Source organism: Talpa europaea, assembly GCF_964194135.1.
Source record: "Talpa europaea genome assembly, chromosome: 5".
Lineage (NCBI taxonomy): Eukaryota > Metazoa > Chordata > Mammalia > Eulipotyphla > Talpidae > Talpa > Talpa europaea.
The window spans coordinates 2,060,459-2,074,980 of NC_140071.1; the positions used below are offsets into that span (position 1 = coordinate 2,060,459).

At 51.5% G+C, this 14,522-nt stretch overlaps 1 protein-coding gene across 1 annotated transcript in view; it reads left to right on the forward strand.

Moving 5' to 3' along the window:
• Positions 1–233: 233 nt before the first annotated feature.
• The window catches only part of ADCY2 (adenylate cyclase 2), a gene marked incomplete at both ends in the record, with an annotated part of 223,081 nt that continues 208,792 nt past the window's right edge, over positions 234–14,522 (forward strand). The window contains one exon of the mRNA XM_084233659.1: positions 234–437. Within this exon, the coding sequence (XP_084089785.1) occupies positions 234–437 (204 nt within the window). The remainder of the gene's footprint in view (positions 438–14,522) is intronic.

Here is a 14,522-nt window from a genome sequence, read left to right on the forward strand (position 1 = left end):
GGCCCAGGCCCCCGGGCGCGCCCGCCCCTCGGCGCGCTGGCGGCTGCGGCGCCGCCGGGAGCTGCCCCCGAGGCCGCCGCCCGCCCCCCCGCGTCTGCGCCCAGCCCGGGGCGCGCGCTCCGCCCGCCGAGCCCCAGCGCGCAGCTCCGCGCGGGCAGCCGGCGGCCGGGCGCGGGTGGAGCGGGCGGCGGCCCCGGCCGGGCGCGCTCGGCGGCGCCCCGCGAGCCGCCCCGATGTGGCAGGAGGCGATGCGGCGCCGCCGCTACCTGCGGGACCGCGCCGGGGCGGCGGGCGGCGGCGGGCGGCTGCGGTCCCGGGACTGGCTGTACGAGTCCTACTACTGCATGAGCCAGCAGCACCCGCTCATCGTCTTCCTGCTGCTCATCGTCATGGGCGCCTGCCTCGCGCTGCTCGCCGTCTTCTTCGCGCTGCGCCTGGTGAGTGGCCCCCGCGCCCCCGCCCCGGCCCCGGCCCCGCGCCCCCGGCCCCCGCCCCCGGCCCGCGCCCCCGCCCCGGCCCCCGCCCCGCGCCCAGGGCCTGGCTCGGGTCGCGGCCGCGGCCGGACCAAAGTTTGCCCGCGGGTTCCGCCCGCGAGAAGTTGCCCCGGCGCCCGCCGGGGGCCGCGGGGCGGGAGCCGCTGCCTCCCCGCGCGCTGCCCCGCGGCCGCCCGCGCCCCCCCCCCCCCCGCCCCGCGCCGCCGGCGCCGGGACTGCCCCCCGCGGGCCCGAGGCCTGCCCGGGAGAGGCGCCCCGGCGAGCAGAAGGGCACGCGCCGCGCACGCCCTGCCTGGCCCGCGCGTGTGCCGGGCGCCCCGGGGGACGCGGGGTCCCGCGGGAGCCGTCGCCCGGCCCTGGGCAGAAGCCTTTCGGGGCGCGCGGCCGCGCCGCTTCTGGAAGGGCCGGGCGCGTGGGCGGCTCCCCGCGGGGCGCCGGGGGGTCTCTTCACGCGCGCGCCGCGCCCTCCGGCTGGTGTCACTTCGCCATCGCCAACCTCCCTCTCTCCAGCCGGGACCCGGCGCCCTCCGAGCGGCCGGGGAGGCTGTAGATGGCGGTAAACTTCCTGCTCCTCGTCTCCCCGCGGCGCAAACTTTTGCACCGCCTCGGAGGTGTGGATGCGGGTGCTGCGCGAGGCTCGGTGACCCCGGGAGCTAGCGGGGTCGGGGTCTGGTCTGGGGGTGTGTTCCCCAGCGACGCGCGGTTTCTGAGCTCGGAGTCTGAAGCGCAGCTGCTCCCCCGTCCCCGGGAAGCCGGGGCTGCGCTCCGCCGCCCGCAAGTGCGCATGGCACAGCCCTGCCTCGCGCAGTCGGGTCTGGTGCCCGGGCCAGGCGGGCTCGCGGGTCATGCATGGGAAACTTGTTGTCATCATGGCGCTCTTGAAAGCGTAATTTTCGGCCGCCACGTTGCTGGGGAGGTGCTGCCTGGTGCTGGAATTGGGAACAGGCGAACAGAAAATGGAGCGGGCTCTGGGGCTGCCCAGCACAGGGCGGCCCTGGCAGTGCAGAGCAGAGGGCACCTCTCAGCGCCGGCCTGGGGGCTGAGCTCAGGGCGCCCTCGCGCAGGCGAGCCAGCCCCTCGGCTCCCGGGAGCCCCGTCCCCTGCTTCACTTCTAGGAGCAGAAAGGACCGGAGAGAGACCTGTGCGCGCCTGGTGGGCCCGCGGCTCTCCGGGCGCCTCCCTCTGCCCCTCTGCCTGCAGGGACGCGCACACGGCTGTGTCGCTCTGGAAATCTGTTCTGCGAGGACATTGCTGCTTGCGAGTCTGAGGAATCTGTAATTCAAGCCTGTTCTAGCTTGTTCTCTTCTAAATGGGGAGGAGGAGCAGGTGATGGTCTATTTATAGTGCCATTAATATACTCAAAGCCGAGTGTGAGTTTCCTCCCCGACACTCGCCACTCTGCTTTCCGGGATAAGGGTGCCCTTTCCTTAAACCTCCTAGACACAGATGTTCTGTCCATACAGATGTTCTGCAGCAGCAGGCCAGAGAGTCTGCAGAGGCGCCTGAAGCAGCTTCTCTGACTTGTCTTTGGCCTTTGTGTGTGTTTCCTTACACACACCTCTCTGCTCCATCTCTCCTGCCAGCCCCGGAAACACTTGATTCAGGCATCCTCGGTTTTCCACCATCCAGCGGTGGTGCCTGCGTTTCCCTGGCATTCGGCTCAGTCCTCTTAAGCACGAGTGGGCACTCCCCACTCCACGACTGTTGCTCTAGGTGAGGTTCGGAAACAGAGGTTTGGACCCTGTTCCGTGCTCTGCGCGGTGCCTGGTCTGACTGCTGTGTGACTCCCTCCAGGTGGTGAACCGTGCGGAAATGTTCTAGAAGCAGGGGAGCTGAGTCAGTCTGGTGGAAGGGCCACCTGCAGGTGGCTGCTCGGGCTGCAGGGCCGCTTGGCCTGGGGGCCTGTGGGAGGGATGGGCCTGAGGCCGGAGGAGGGACGGGAGCAGCTCTGAGCCCCAGCTCACGTGGGCTTTGCTTCTAGTAATATCGTAAGCCGTGTCTCCCTTCCCCAGAATGTTCTCCATCAGAGTCAAAGATGGCGGGGGCGGGCGTGGAAGATGGGCCGTGCTCACGGGGAGTGGGTGCTTCCTCTCTCAGACGGAGCTGAGCGTGTGCGCTCTCAGGACAGATGCCAGAGGGGGGGAGAGATCTGCCTCTGGGGATGGAAATAGCTGCTTGGGGCAGGCCCAGGTTTCCACCTTCGAGCCCTGTGCAGAATAGTGAGGCGCTGATGTAATTCGGGAGCTGGGCTCATCTATTTTTGCTGCCTGAAATCTTGGACCGATTCCTTCTTTCCATAAATCTGCCTGGTTCTGATTTCCGTGAGACTCCTATCAGCTCGTGTAGCACCAGAAGTCTGGCAATTTTCTCAAAGCACGGCCCTAGTCTTCTGGAACATGTGGGTCACAGAATGCTCGCACTGCGTGGTGGATTTTGCAGTTTGCTCTCGCCTTTGTATGTAGTGATTGGAAATATCTACTACAAAGGAAAAAGTAAACTTTTTATTTACCTGTTTTCCCAATGGACATTATTCACAAGCTGACGCCACTTAATTTCAGCCTGTGATTCTGTATCAGCAGGAAGGTGTAACTATTCCTCCAAGTATCTTTACTGGATGGTAAAAATAAATCCTGCATTGACACTGCACCATCTAGCTTCGCTGACTGCTTTCTACAGAAAAAGTTACAGTTTATAAAGACTATAAAAATTATAGTTTACAAAAAGCCACCAAACAGCTTTAACTCCATATTTATTAAGAAATGTCTAGACATTGGGCCTCCCTGGCGGCACAGGGGGTTAAGCACCGCACTGTGAATCAATCTGCAGCCTCTGCAGCACGAGTTCGATCCCCGGCCTGCCAGGGAGCAACCCACATGGCGCAGCAGACCTCTCCTATCTCCCTGCTGCTCCCCTCAGCAGTGGATTTCAGTGGATCTGCCTGTTCTGCTCCCCACTCTGTCTCTGGGGAATCCTCTCACCCCCCCACATCTCTGGCCTATACCCCAGCTCTTGTACGCATAAATAAATAAATCTTAAAAAAGAAGTATCTAGACATGAAACAAAGCAAACAGAACACGCGATGTCTTGAATTTTAGTGTCCTGTTTAATAACATGAGAAAAATTTTGTTGCTGGATGACCATGCCAATTTTAATGCTAGTGCGGGCTGTGGTGTAGGAAATGAACTTGACCCCTGGCCTCAGACTCGTTGGAACTTATAGGACCCAATTTTAGCTCTGCTGAGACCACTTCATTTTCCAGGATGAATTCCCACCACTAAGTGCACAAACCTTGTCTCAGAATAAAACCCTCTATCATGACAGTGTCCAAAATTAGCCAGCTTTTCTCAAAATTTGCCTGTCATTGTTAGGGAAGGTTGACATACATTTTTCAGTTTGTCAAAATACCAGCTGCCTCCAGCCAGATTTGTTTGGGCTAAAATTTATGATTAGAAATAGTCAATATTTCAAGTGCAATAAAAAAAATGTATTCCTGCAAAATTTGAATAGTCAGATATGGCGATAAAAATCAAGGTTTATTTTTTAAAATGTCATATTCAAATCACATGCGTACGTATTTTTGTGTGCACGAGGTGTGACTTTGACTGAGAATATGACCAACCTGCTCGCCTGGCTGTGACGCGCAGGCTGCAGTTCCCACAAAACAACCAGAAGAACTTTTTACTGCAAATCAATTTTCCAGCTTCAGGTGTTTTTTAGGGGCAGATCTATCAAGCATTTCTTGTATCTACACATGAGAAAGAATTTTAATTCTCCTCATGAGCAAAAAACAAAGAAGCCAAGAACCCAGCCACTGTGGAGGGAAATGAAGTTATTATCCTGGACCGTATTTCAGCACCGGCCGCGGGTGGAAGGGAGGCCCGTGGGGAGAAGTCGGTCCTCCTGCCTTTCTTGGGGCACAGGGGGCGGGGACGGCAGGGAAGCACGCTTTGCATTGATGCCAGGCTACAGAAATTTCTGGATGTTCTTTCCCCAGCCCCTTAACTCTGGGGTAGACTGAAGGAACGCTGCATCTTCTGTGCACTTCTATCCATGTGGGAAAATCCTGCTTGGTAGGTGTTTGTGATTTGCATCCAGTAATTTGCTGAACCCTTTTAATTATATTTTAACTGTGGTATAAACAGAAGACAAGGGGAAATTGTGATTTTCTGCAGGAAAGGTGCATTGCCATGGAGTGGGCTGGGAGGAGAGGGACCTGAAGCCTCTGTGGATGTAACAGTATATAATTAAATTATGCGACAGAGTTGCTTTCTTCACTTACAAAGGCATTGACAGCATGCCTGCCTGCCTGCCTGCCTTTGCCTCTGCCCCTTTCCATCGCTCTGGTCTTGGGCATGTTGTTTCACCCCTCTTTGCCCCAGTTTTCTGGCACCCGCGAGCACGGTGATGCTACAGGCTAGTATGTGAGGAGCTGTAGGAATACAGCTGTAGGAACACGCCCCGTTGGGGTCTCCGCAGTTGCTGTCACCGAGGCTGTGAGGGAACAGCCTGGGCACAGCATCGGTGCAGGCAGGGTGCCCCCGGCGGTGGTGGGGAGGCGAGGCCCCAGGAGGCCAGCCCGCTGCAGGTGTGGTGCTGCAGGGGCCAGGGCGGGCTCCAACGTTTCCAGGAGGAGCTTCCCTGGAAGTCACTGCAGGCCTGGAGTTCCCAGCTCAGGCCTCGGCTGTAGCCTGTAGCGTCTCAGGACAGCACTTTCCCTTTGACATTCCACCCTGGCTGGCGCACCCTGGGCAGCGTCTGTAATGAGGTTATGGTCCGATTCCTGCCTCTTGTAATGCTAATGGGGCCTGGCAGGGGCGCTTCCTATGACTGACTGAACTCATGCAAGTGGCGGGTCCCTGATTCTCACCACCAAGGTCAGCCCCCCCTGAATCTTCCCCACGGAGCAGAGAGTCCAGGGCCGTGTTGCTGCTGTTGTCCGAGGAGCCCCCAGTGCGGCCGCCGGGGCAGGGAGCATCCAGTCCTGCTGAACTGTGGGCGATGCTTGCTGGGTCTCAGGAACAGGCTAAAACCTGACATTCTGCAGTGCTCCCCCCATGCAAGACCCGCGAGGGGTGCCTGAACCCACATATCGTGCGTGTGTCTCTATCTCCCTGTGTGTGCTGAGCTTTTCCCTACATGCACATACCTGGGATGAAGCTTTACCTATACAAATGACACACGTACGAGATTAACGCAGCGCTGGTGACGTGCAGTTACCCTGCAGTGATGTCGGGCGCATGCAGCCTGTCTTTCAAAGCATCTTACTGTGAGCAAGATCGTGCTGGGCCATGGGTGAGTGCAGTGAAGTCCTGCACGGAGACCGAGATGCCCTTAGCGGGGTACACTCCTCTGCTGAGGGCGCTCCGCGGTGGCCTTCACCACCCTGATGTCACTGGTAGTAACAGGAGCATCAAAGCTGGGGTGTGCAGAAACCTGGCACCTTGGTGTTTTCCAGAGCTCGGCTCCATCAGCACCATCCCTGGACCTCCCTCCTGCCTTCCTGAGGTCACTGAGTGCCTGCTGGACCAGGGGTTCCCCAAGGTACCGTGTGACCCTAGTCAGTGCTCAGCTCTGCTCCCTTCGACTGACCAGTGTTTGCCCTTGAGGGTGTCCAGGGAGGCCTGTCGCCAGGCCCCGGGGCTGGCCCTCCCCAGGTCCTCCCTGGAGGCTCCTCTCCGGGTTTGGCACAGCCCTAGCCAGCCCCAGGTGCTAGGTACCTGTGTGGCCTCTGCGTGGGGACGTGTGTCAGCAGCTGTCACTTGCGGGCGCACCCTGCTCTGGGGCCCAGCTCAGGACTCAGTGCTGGCACTGGGGTATTCCTGGCATGGGCTTGTCAGCTGCAGCTTCATGTCCCCCAGCTCCCAGCTTCCTGGGAATGAAGGAGGACAGAGCAGATGAGCCTCGCACCCGCCTGGCACATGCTGTCCGCAAAGCGAGCAAGGCCCCGAGGCCACTGAGGCCACTGCGCGGCCTGCGGGGGGCTCTCCTGGGCACACCTCCGAGGAGGTGTTTCTGGCCAAAGCTCCATGAGAGCCAGGAGTTTCAAACCCGGGCAGGAAGGAGCAGGAAAGACTCACGCCCCGTGTGGGACGCGTGTTACACAGTAACTTCAGTCATTAAAAAGACACGGGGGAATCGTCGTTTAATTAAAAGTCACAATCTGCTAGAAGTTTATTATTTTCCAGGGCTAAAATTCTTGCCACACCAACTGCGTATTTCTCAGCTCTGTTAACTCTGGGTCACTGGATCCCTGAAGCCCACGGGCTGGTGACCCGCGGTCCCTTATATGGGATGAGGAGGTCCACAGCCCTCGCCGCTCTGCCCTGTGGCCTCCTGGGCATTTGGGGAGAGGGAAGACGCTGTGAGCCAGCTCCTGTGCTTCGGCCACGCGGCCACGCCGAGAGCCGCTGCGTGGCTTTGGTGCCCAGTGAAGCCACAGGCGGGGAACAGTAAAGTCACAGGAGGGTACAGTAAAGTCACAGGAGGGTACAGTAAAGTCACAGGAGGGGTCCAGGACGGCCCCAGCAGCTCCCAGGTTGCTGGCAGTGCGCAGACAATCCTGTTGGTTCCCTCTTCGTGTGTGCACTCACCCCTCTGCCCGGGAGCCGGCTCAGGTGAGCAGGCTGCACAGAGTGACCTGCCTCTACCTGAATCTCCCGCGGCGGCCTCCCCAGACGGCGAGCAGACTGCGCGCTCAAGCGGCCGTCCCGGGACAGAAAGAGAAGTTGCCGGGTCGCCTTCGTGGGATGCAGCAGCCCAGTGTCATGTCAGTGTTGAACCACAGCCTTTTTAGAAACCCAGAGCTTGAAATGAGAATTTGCAATTATTAGTGCAATTAAATATATGGGATGAATAATTTAACATTCCGGGGAATGTTAACTCAAGAGGGTGATGATTGTCTGAAGACAGCAGCCCCAGGCCAGGGCCTCCCAGCTCCTGGTGGGGAACCACGGCCTGCCCCCCGCCACCAGCGGTCACTCCCTTCATAGACACATCGCAACGGTGTCGCTGCTGAGTCTGAGCTCAGAGGTGCTGCTGCCATCCTGTGTGCTCGCCCCCAGGGCGGAATTATTGTGTGCCTGTGTTTGAGATGCCCATGTTTCATGATGTAAAAAAAATATATATAAAATAATGAAAAAAAAGTAAATAGTGAAAAAAAAAGCTATTTAAAAACCGAAAGGTAAAAAAATTAAGGTTCTAGATACTGTAAAGGAGACAGAATTCTACTCTTTCATTACTAGAACTAATGAAAACTACTGAGATTAAAAATTCAGAGAATAAAGAGATGAGGTAAATACAGATCAAAGAGCGGATGAGGAACCGGTAGAGTGGAGACACGGGGCGGATCGGATCGGATGTTTAATTTTTTAACATCATGGACTTGTAGTTAATTCAAACCTGGACGACGTGTTCTTCAGAATTAGACTTGAGGTGCACAGAATGGGGTTCATTGTTTGATTAATTTGATGAATCTTAATTTTTGAGCTCCATCCTTAGTATCTCTCTGGCTCTCTTATTTATTTACATGGTAATGAACACCTGCAATCCTAGTCCAGGCTCAAATAGCCCAGCAGCATTTTAGCCCGTGTGCTGCACCTCCTCGCCCTCAGAAGTAGGATTCAGGTTGCACTTTCCACCATTCTCTGGCCTTTATAAACTGTGTATGTGAGATATATATATATATATATATATATATATATATATATATATATTATATATATATATGGTGTGTGGTAGTGATTGAGGTAGTACCTGAGGTCCATTTACATATTTTTTCTTATGGAGAATGATTTTTCACTGCTGTATTTTAGTTACCCCTCCCCTCATGTCATGTGTCAGCCTCTTACGTATGGACAGTTTGGGGGGGCTCTGCTCACATCCCGTTGAACCTGCGAATTCATTGTTGAGAATCAACATTTATGACATGTTTTAAGTGTGTTGGTGTCCATGAACATGGACATCCATTCCTTGGTGCCTCCGTCACGACTTCCTCTACTCTGTTCTTATTCTTTAATCTAAGAAGATGTTTTGTGGCTTGTTGCTTCCTATAAACGATGTTTTAAAATGATGATTCCTGCTGTTTTGCTGCTGGTGTAAAGTAAGCACAACTGGATTCAGAATATTGATTTGTGTCCAGGCAACGTTCTCTCATTTCCTTTTTGTTAGTCGTTGCTGGGGTGCAGGCCCCAGGGCTCCTGGAGGCTGTCAGATCACTTGCAAGTAAGGAGGGTTTCATTTCCTCTTCTCCAGAAGTGAGGTCTTTAATTTCTTTTTCTTGGATTATCTGCTAGTGAGGATACCCGATATGATATTGACAGAACTGGTGATTATTGGTACCCCTGAGTTTTCCCCAGTTCTAAAGAGAATTCCTTCATAGTTTATCCATTTAAGATAGTGTTATTTTTAAGATATACTTTGAGATTGTCTTTTTTAAAGAGACTAATTTTTAAAAATGTTTAAATGTGATTGGATGGTGAGTTTTACCCAGCTGAGGTGATTGTATGCTTTTTTTAGTTTTTAAAATGTCAATGCAATGAATAGTAACTATAGGTTTTTGAATATGAAACAATTTTTTATACCTAAGACAAACTCAATTTTCATGCTGTCTCTTTTAAAATGTTACATGCGATGTGCTGACATTTTTTTTTAAATTTGCAAATAAATTCATTGGCGAAATGAATTTGGAATACTCCTTTAACAATCTCTTTAAAAATTAAAATTTTGCTAATCTGACAAAATAGTGAGAAAATTTGCCTTTGCATTTTAACATTTCACACATACTCTAACTTTGGTTTTTATTTATCATATTTATGGGCTTTTTCCTTACATAAACTCATGTCTACTTGTTTTTCAATAACCATCTTTTTTGTCTTTGTTGATATCAATTGCAATCATTTTCTGTATTTATTTTCGTTCTTATTGTATTAGCTCTTGTGTCAGTCAGAACATATTAGATTTGAAATAGGGCAAACCCATGGGGCTAGGAATGACCTGGTTGATGAGTCCTCACCTTCCTGCTTCATAATGAAGGATATGACCCAAAACTGGAAATGAAAGCAGTGTTTATTTACACAGGAGTGAGGTAAAGTGAGAATAGGGAGAGGGCACTGTTGGCCAATGCCCACCCTGGTGTCATTTATCCTAACCCCAGCATCAGATGAGTCTGGGGTGCAAGTCCCCCCAGTTACAGGCAGGAGGCAGCTGAAAAAGCCCTCAGAGAAGCAGGCAGGAAACCAGCCCCCTGGGGGGAGCTAGCCGATGAAGCTCCAAGCCCAGCTGCCTTTTCTGTCTTAAAGTCCATGGCCTATGAAGCTGTCCGCAGCCTCTGCAGCATGAGTTCGATTCCTTGCCGGCCAGGGAGCTACCCCAATGGCGCAGCAGACCTCTCCTGTCTCCCTGCTGCTCCCCTCAGCAGTGTATTTCATCAGTCTGCCTGTTCTGTTCCGCGCTCTGGCTCTGGTGAATCCTCTCACCCCCCCACACCTGTGGCCTGTACCCCAGCTCTTGTATTGTATGCATAAATAAATAAATCTTAAAAAAAAAGGTCCATGGCCAGTCCTGTTCTGTGCCTCAGTCCGGCAGATCTCGGGATCTCAGGGGGCGAAGCTGGGACTCTCGGTGCTGTGCTGTAGATTTTGCTATGGAAATACCTCCAAAGTCTCCCTGTCTCTGGCTTAAGAGACTCAAGATATCTTAGGGGCCTCCCAGGTGGTGCAGACAGTTGTGCGCAGCACTGTGAAGCTGTCTGCAGCCTCTGCAGTGCTGGTTCAATCCCCTCCGGCCATGGAGCAAACCACATGGCTCAGCAGACCTCTCCTGTCTCACCCACTGCTCCCCTCAGCAGTGTGTTTTGGTCCATCTGCCTGTTCTGCTCCCCGCTCTGTCTCTGGTGAATCCTCTCAGCCCCTGCACATCTGACCTGTACCCCGGTTCTTGTATAAATAAATAAATCTTTAAAAAAAAAATCTTAGTATCTTAAGATAATCAGCAAAGCTTTATCTCTTGCTCAAATGACACAGTGTGCGTTAGCAGTGGCACCGTCTCTTGGCAATCACTCGGGTTCAGGAAGGAGGACGTCCTTCTGTTCTGATTGCTCCAGCAGGGAAGAGAACAGTGTTTCCAGGTCTTACTATGACAACCAGCACCTTGAACATGGAAGTGACACTTCCTTCATTCTTCATTGGCAAGAATAAGTATGCGAGTTATCTGCTGCTACATACCAAAACCAAAACAACACACACACACACACAACCAGAAACACAGACACAACCACAGATCTTAGTGATTGAAAACATTTCTTTTCCTCCGGACACAGCCACTTGGTCAGCTGTGTCCACTCACCCCTGCCAGGTGCCTCTCCAGCCTGTCTGGAGGCTGAGCTCGCTCGAGTCTGTATCCAGTGGTCACTGCTGGTGGACAACTGACAGGCAGTGTGGGGGCCTCCCCAGCGGGCCTCGTGCTTCCTTTCTGTCAGCTGTGACCAGGAGCCACGGAGGGAAGGGGTTCGTGAGAGGCGGGTGCCCACAGACCCAAAGTGACGGCAGGACCATCACCCCAAGCTTGCAAATGACCGAGCTCCCCCGACCACAGGGACTGCACAGCCGCGTGTGCATGCACACCGTTCCCATTCTGACCAAAGCGGTGCTGTGATTTCTTCTTTGATGCAAAAGTGGGTGAGAGCTGTGCTTTTATATGCTGCAAATGGGTGGTCATTTTTATTAGATGTTTTCATGACGATTTTCTTACACTTTGTATTTCTTGTGATCAGAGAACATGGGTGTCTCCACCTCTTCTTTGAAATGTTTTTGCAAGTTGCCCAGCACAAGATCTTAGTAAATATTCCATGTGCCCTTGAGAAGAAGATTGATCCCCTAGGACTGCACGTGGGGTTCTGTGTTTGTCAGTTTGGTCGAGCTCTCTAATTGTGATGTTCAAATATTTTTCACCTTGTTTGTTCTTTTGCTGTTTCCTTGTCCTATCGGCACCCGCTGGGGAATGCTGGGACCCCACCCTCAGATCCGTTTACTTCTCCTTCTAGCTTGATATTTTGCTTTATACATTCTGAAGCTTTTTTATTGAGTTTATCGGTGTTTAAAATTATATAATTGCCTAGGAATTATTTGATCATTTATCCTTAAATTTAATTTTATTGAATGAATATTTTGTAAGACATTAAGATAACTCTCTTTCATCTCTTTATTTTTAACATTCTGTCTCTTTTTGCTTATTCTGTCTCTTTAAATCGCATTTTGTTTTACAGTCCAGCCTGAGAACCTGTCTGGTGCAGACCATTTATGTCACTGTGACTGTTGGATATTTGTACATCTTTTTATTATTATTTATTTATTTATTTATGCATTAAAGAACCGGGGTACAGGCCAGAGATGTGGGGGTGAGAGGATTCACCAGAGACATAGCGGGGAACAGAACAGGCAGACTGACGAAATACACTGCTGAGGGGAGCAGCGGGCGGCAGGAGAGGTCTGCGCGCCATGTGGGACCTTCCCCGGCCAGCCGGGATCGAAACGGAGCTGCGGAGGCTGCAGACAGCCTCACAGTGCTGCGCTCAACCGCCTGCGCCACCAGGGGAGGCCCACCTCATAGATTTATAATGTAGTGATTTATAAATTTTATTTGCATTCTTTCAGTGGAAACCCTTGACATTTTGCCCTAATTAACATTTCAAGTTCTTCATCTTAACTTTCGGATCATTTAATGACTCTGGGGCACTTTATCCCCAGTTTTTCTTCTCCTGACGACTAGTCATATTATCAAATATTTGAATTCTGCCTTTCTGAGCCTAGAGGTTAGATGCTCACTTTTATTATTTCAACTAGACAGCGTGTGTTCGGCTCCACCACTCTGTTTTCGGTTACGTCTGGTCACTTCCTTCTTCCCTACATTCTTTTTAGAGTTATTTAATTTCTAAGAGGTTCTTTTAGAGATGTTTTCTTAAAATGATTTATTTATAAATGTTTATATTTCTTCTCCCATTCAACGAAATGTTTTCTTGACTTTACAAAGCTGTTATATTTTGCGCAAAAGCTTGCCATCGCCGTCCTGCTCTGTGATTTCTGCTCTCGCGCTGTTTCTCGGCGGGTGGTGAGGCCTTTCTTGTAGCCACTCCTCGTGTCTCCCCTTCAGCACTGGTCATTTGCGTTTTGATCATCGTGTATTTATACGTGCTTTATTTCCTTTTATCTAACTGGCTTCGTGAAGTTGTAGTGTTACCAGTAACTTCATTTCCAGTCGGAAAACCAAAAGTGATGGGGGTGGACCTGAGGCGTGCCCAGGGACCCCAAACCCACGTTGCTCTTTCTAGGGGTTCATGCCACCCGTGTGCATAAAAGCCAAGAAATGCGGCTGTTGTGTACTCAAGGAGTTGAATCATTGAGAGGCTCAAAGGGCAAGAGGCTCAAAAGGGGAGGAAGAGGGAGAGAGGATTTCAAAATACAGATTCCACACCAGTGTTTTATGAATTTCCCTTAGTAACAGACAGTCCTCAACTTAGTCTTTGATACCTCACTCCCTTGGGTCTCTTTGTTACGTGATCGGAGGACTCCAGGCAGGAGGACTCACGCAATCCTGTTCTTCTTTGGTTCTCATTTGTCGTCTTGTTATGGTTTTTATCCCTAGTGTTTCTTTGTTGCTTTGTACACAAACTCTTTGGTTTATCTTCCAGTTCACTAATTTTATTTTTAACTCCTTTTTTCCCCTATTAAGCCCAACTGTTAAGCTTTTCTTTACATACTTTTATTTTTTTAATCTTTTTTGGTAAAGATTTATTTATTTATGCTACAAGGACTGGGGTACAGGCCAGAGTTGCAGGGCTGAGAGGCTTCACCAGAGACAGTGGGGAACAGAACAGGCGGATCCACTGAAACACACTGCTGAGGGGAGCAGCGGGAGACAGGCGAGGTCTGCTGTGCCACGCGGGTAGCTCCCTGTCCAGCCAGGGATGGAACTTGTGCTGCAGAGGCTGCGGATAGCTTCATAGTGCTCTGCTTAACCCCTTGCACCACTAGGGAGGCAACTATGTACATACTTTTATTTATTGTTTTTCCAAGTTCTATTTTCTGTGTGTTTGTGCCAGATTAATTTGCAATCTTGGTTCCTGTCGGTCTGTCATCTGCAGCCATTCTCTGTTCTCTGCTGTTGCTGTCATTTTCCACATCTCTGGTCAGTAGGAATCTAAACCAGTTGTTACTTCTGTGGACCCTGCTTCAGTGACACCTCATTTTTGCTGATTTTTGTTGTAAGGTGTTGATTGATTGTTACTTTCCTCTAAGAACAGTTTGCTTCTGTAGTATAGCACCCCATATTATGTCTTTCAAGTGAGAGGTTTATTGCATGGGAGACTCTCTGAAGGCTGGGTGCATGTCTATGTTTTGGTATTTATTTGTAAGCTTTTCTCTGGAAGGGCCTCTTCCAGGAAGACTTAGTGTGCTTATATCTTTTCCAGCAGAAGGCAGTAACTTAAATCTGCATTCTTTGTGTTTTCCCTATAAACTCCATTACTGTTACTAACCTTCCCCTTTCTGAGATCTCAGAGGCTTCATCTGCTGGACTTAATCTCAACCCCCCAAGCATGGATTTTCCAATCAAATCATTGAACGACTGTCAAGCTAAGTTGCAAAAATCAGTTGAAGTGCCTTAGTTTTACATTCAGGAGAGGTCAGGGAATAGTCATAAATAAAAGCCAGAGTCACAGAACTTAACCCATGCTAGCGAAGGACAACACAGACTGAATGCAAACATCTCAGAAAGAGATTGAAAGCAAAGAATCAAAATTCTGGGCAGTAAGAGAGTTCCAGAGACCATGTGGCCTCAGGCACCATCTTGGGCATCTTAGACTGGCCTTGAAGGAGAAAGGGAAGTTACTTTGCTACAGAACTTCAGATGCCATCTTGGACCTACCAAGCCAAGAAGTTGCCATTTAGTTTCCAATGCCGTGGAGAAAAGGAGGCTTTCACATGGGACTTAGAGAGCAAAGACGCAAGAGCTGCTGACTCCCACGCGGAAAGATGG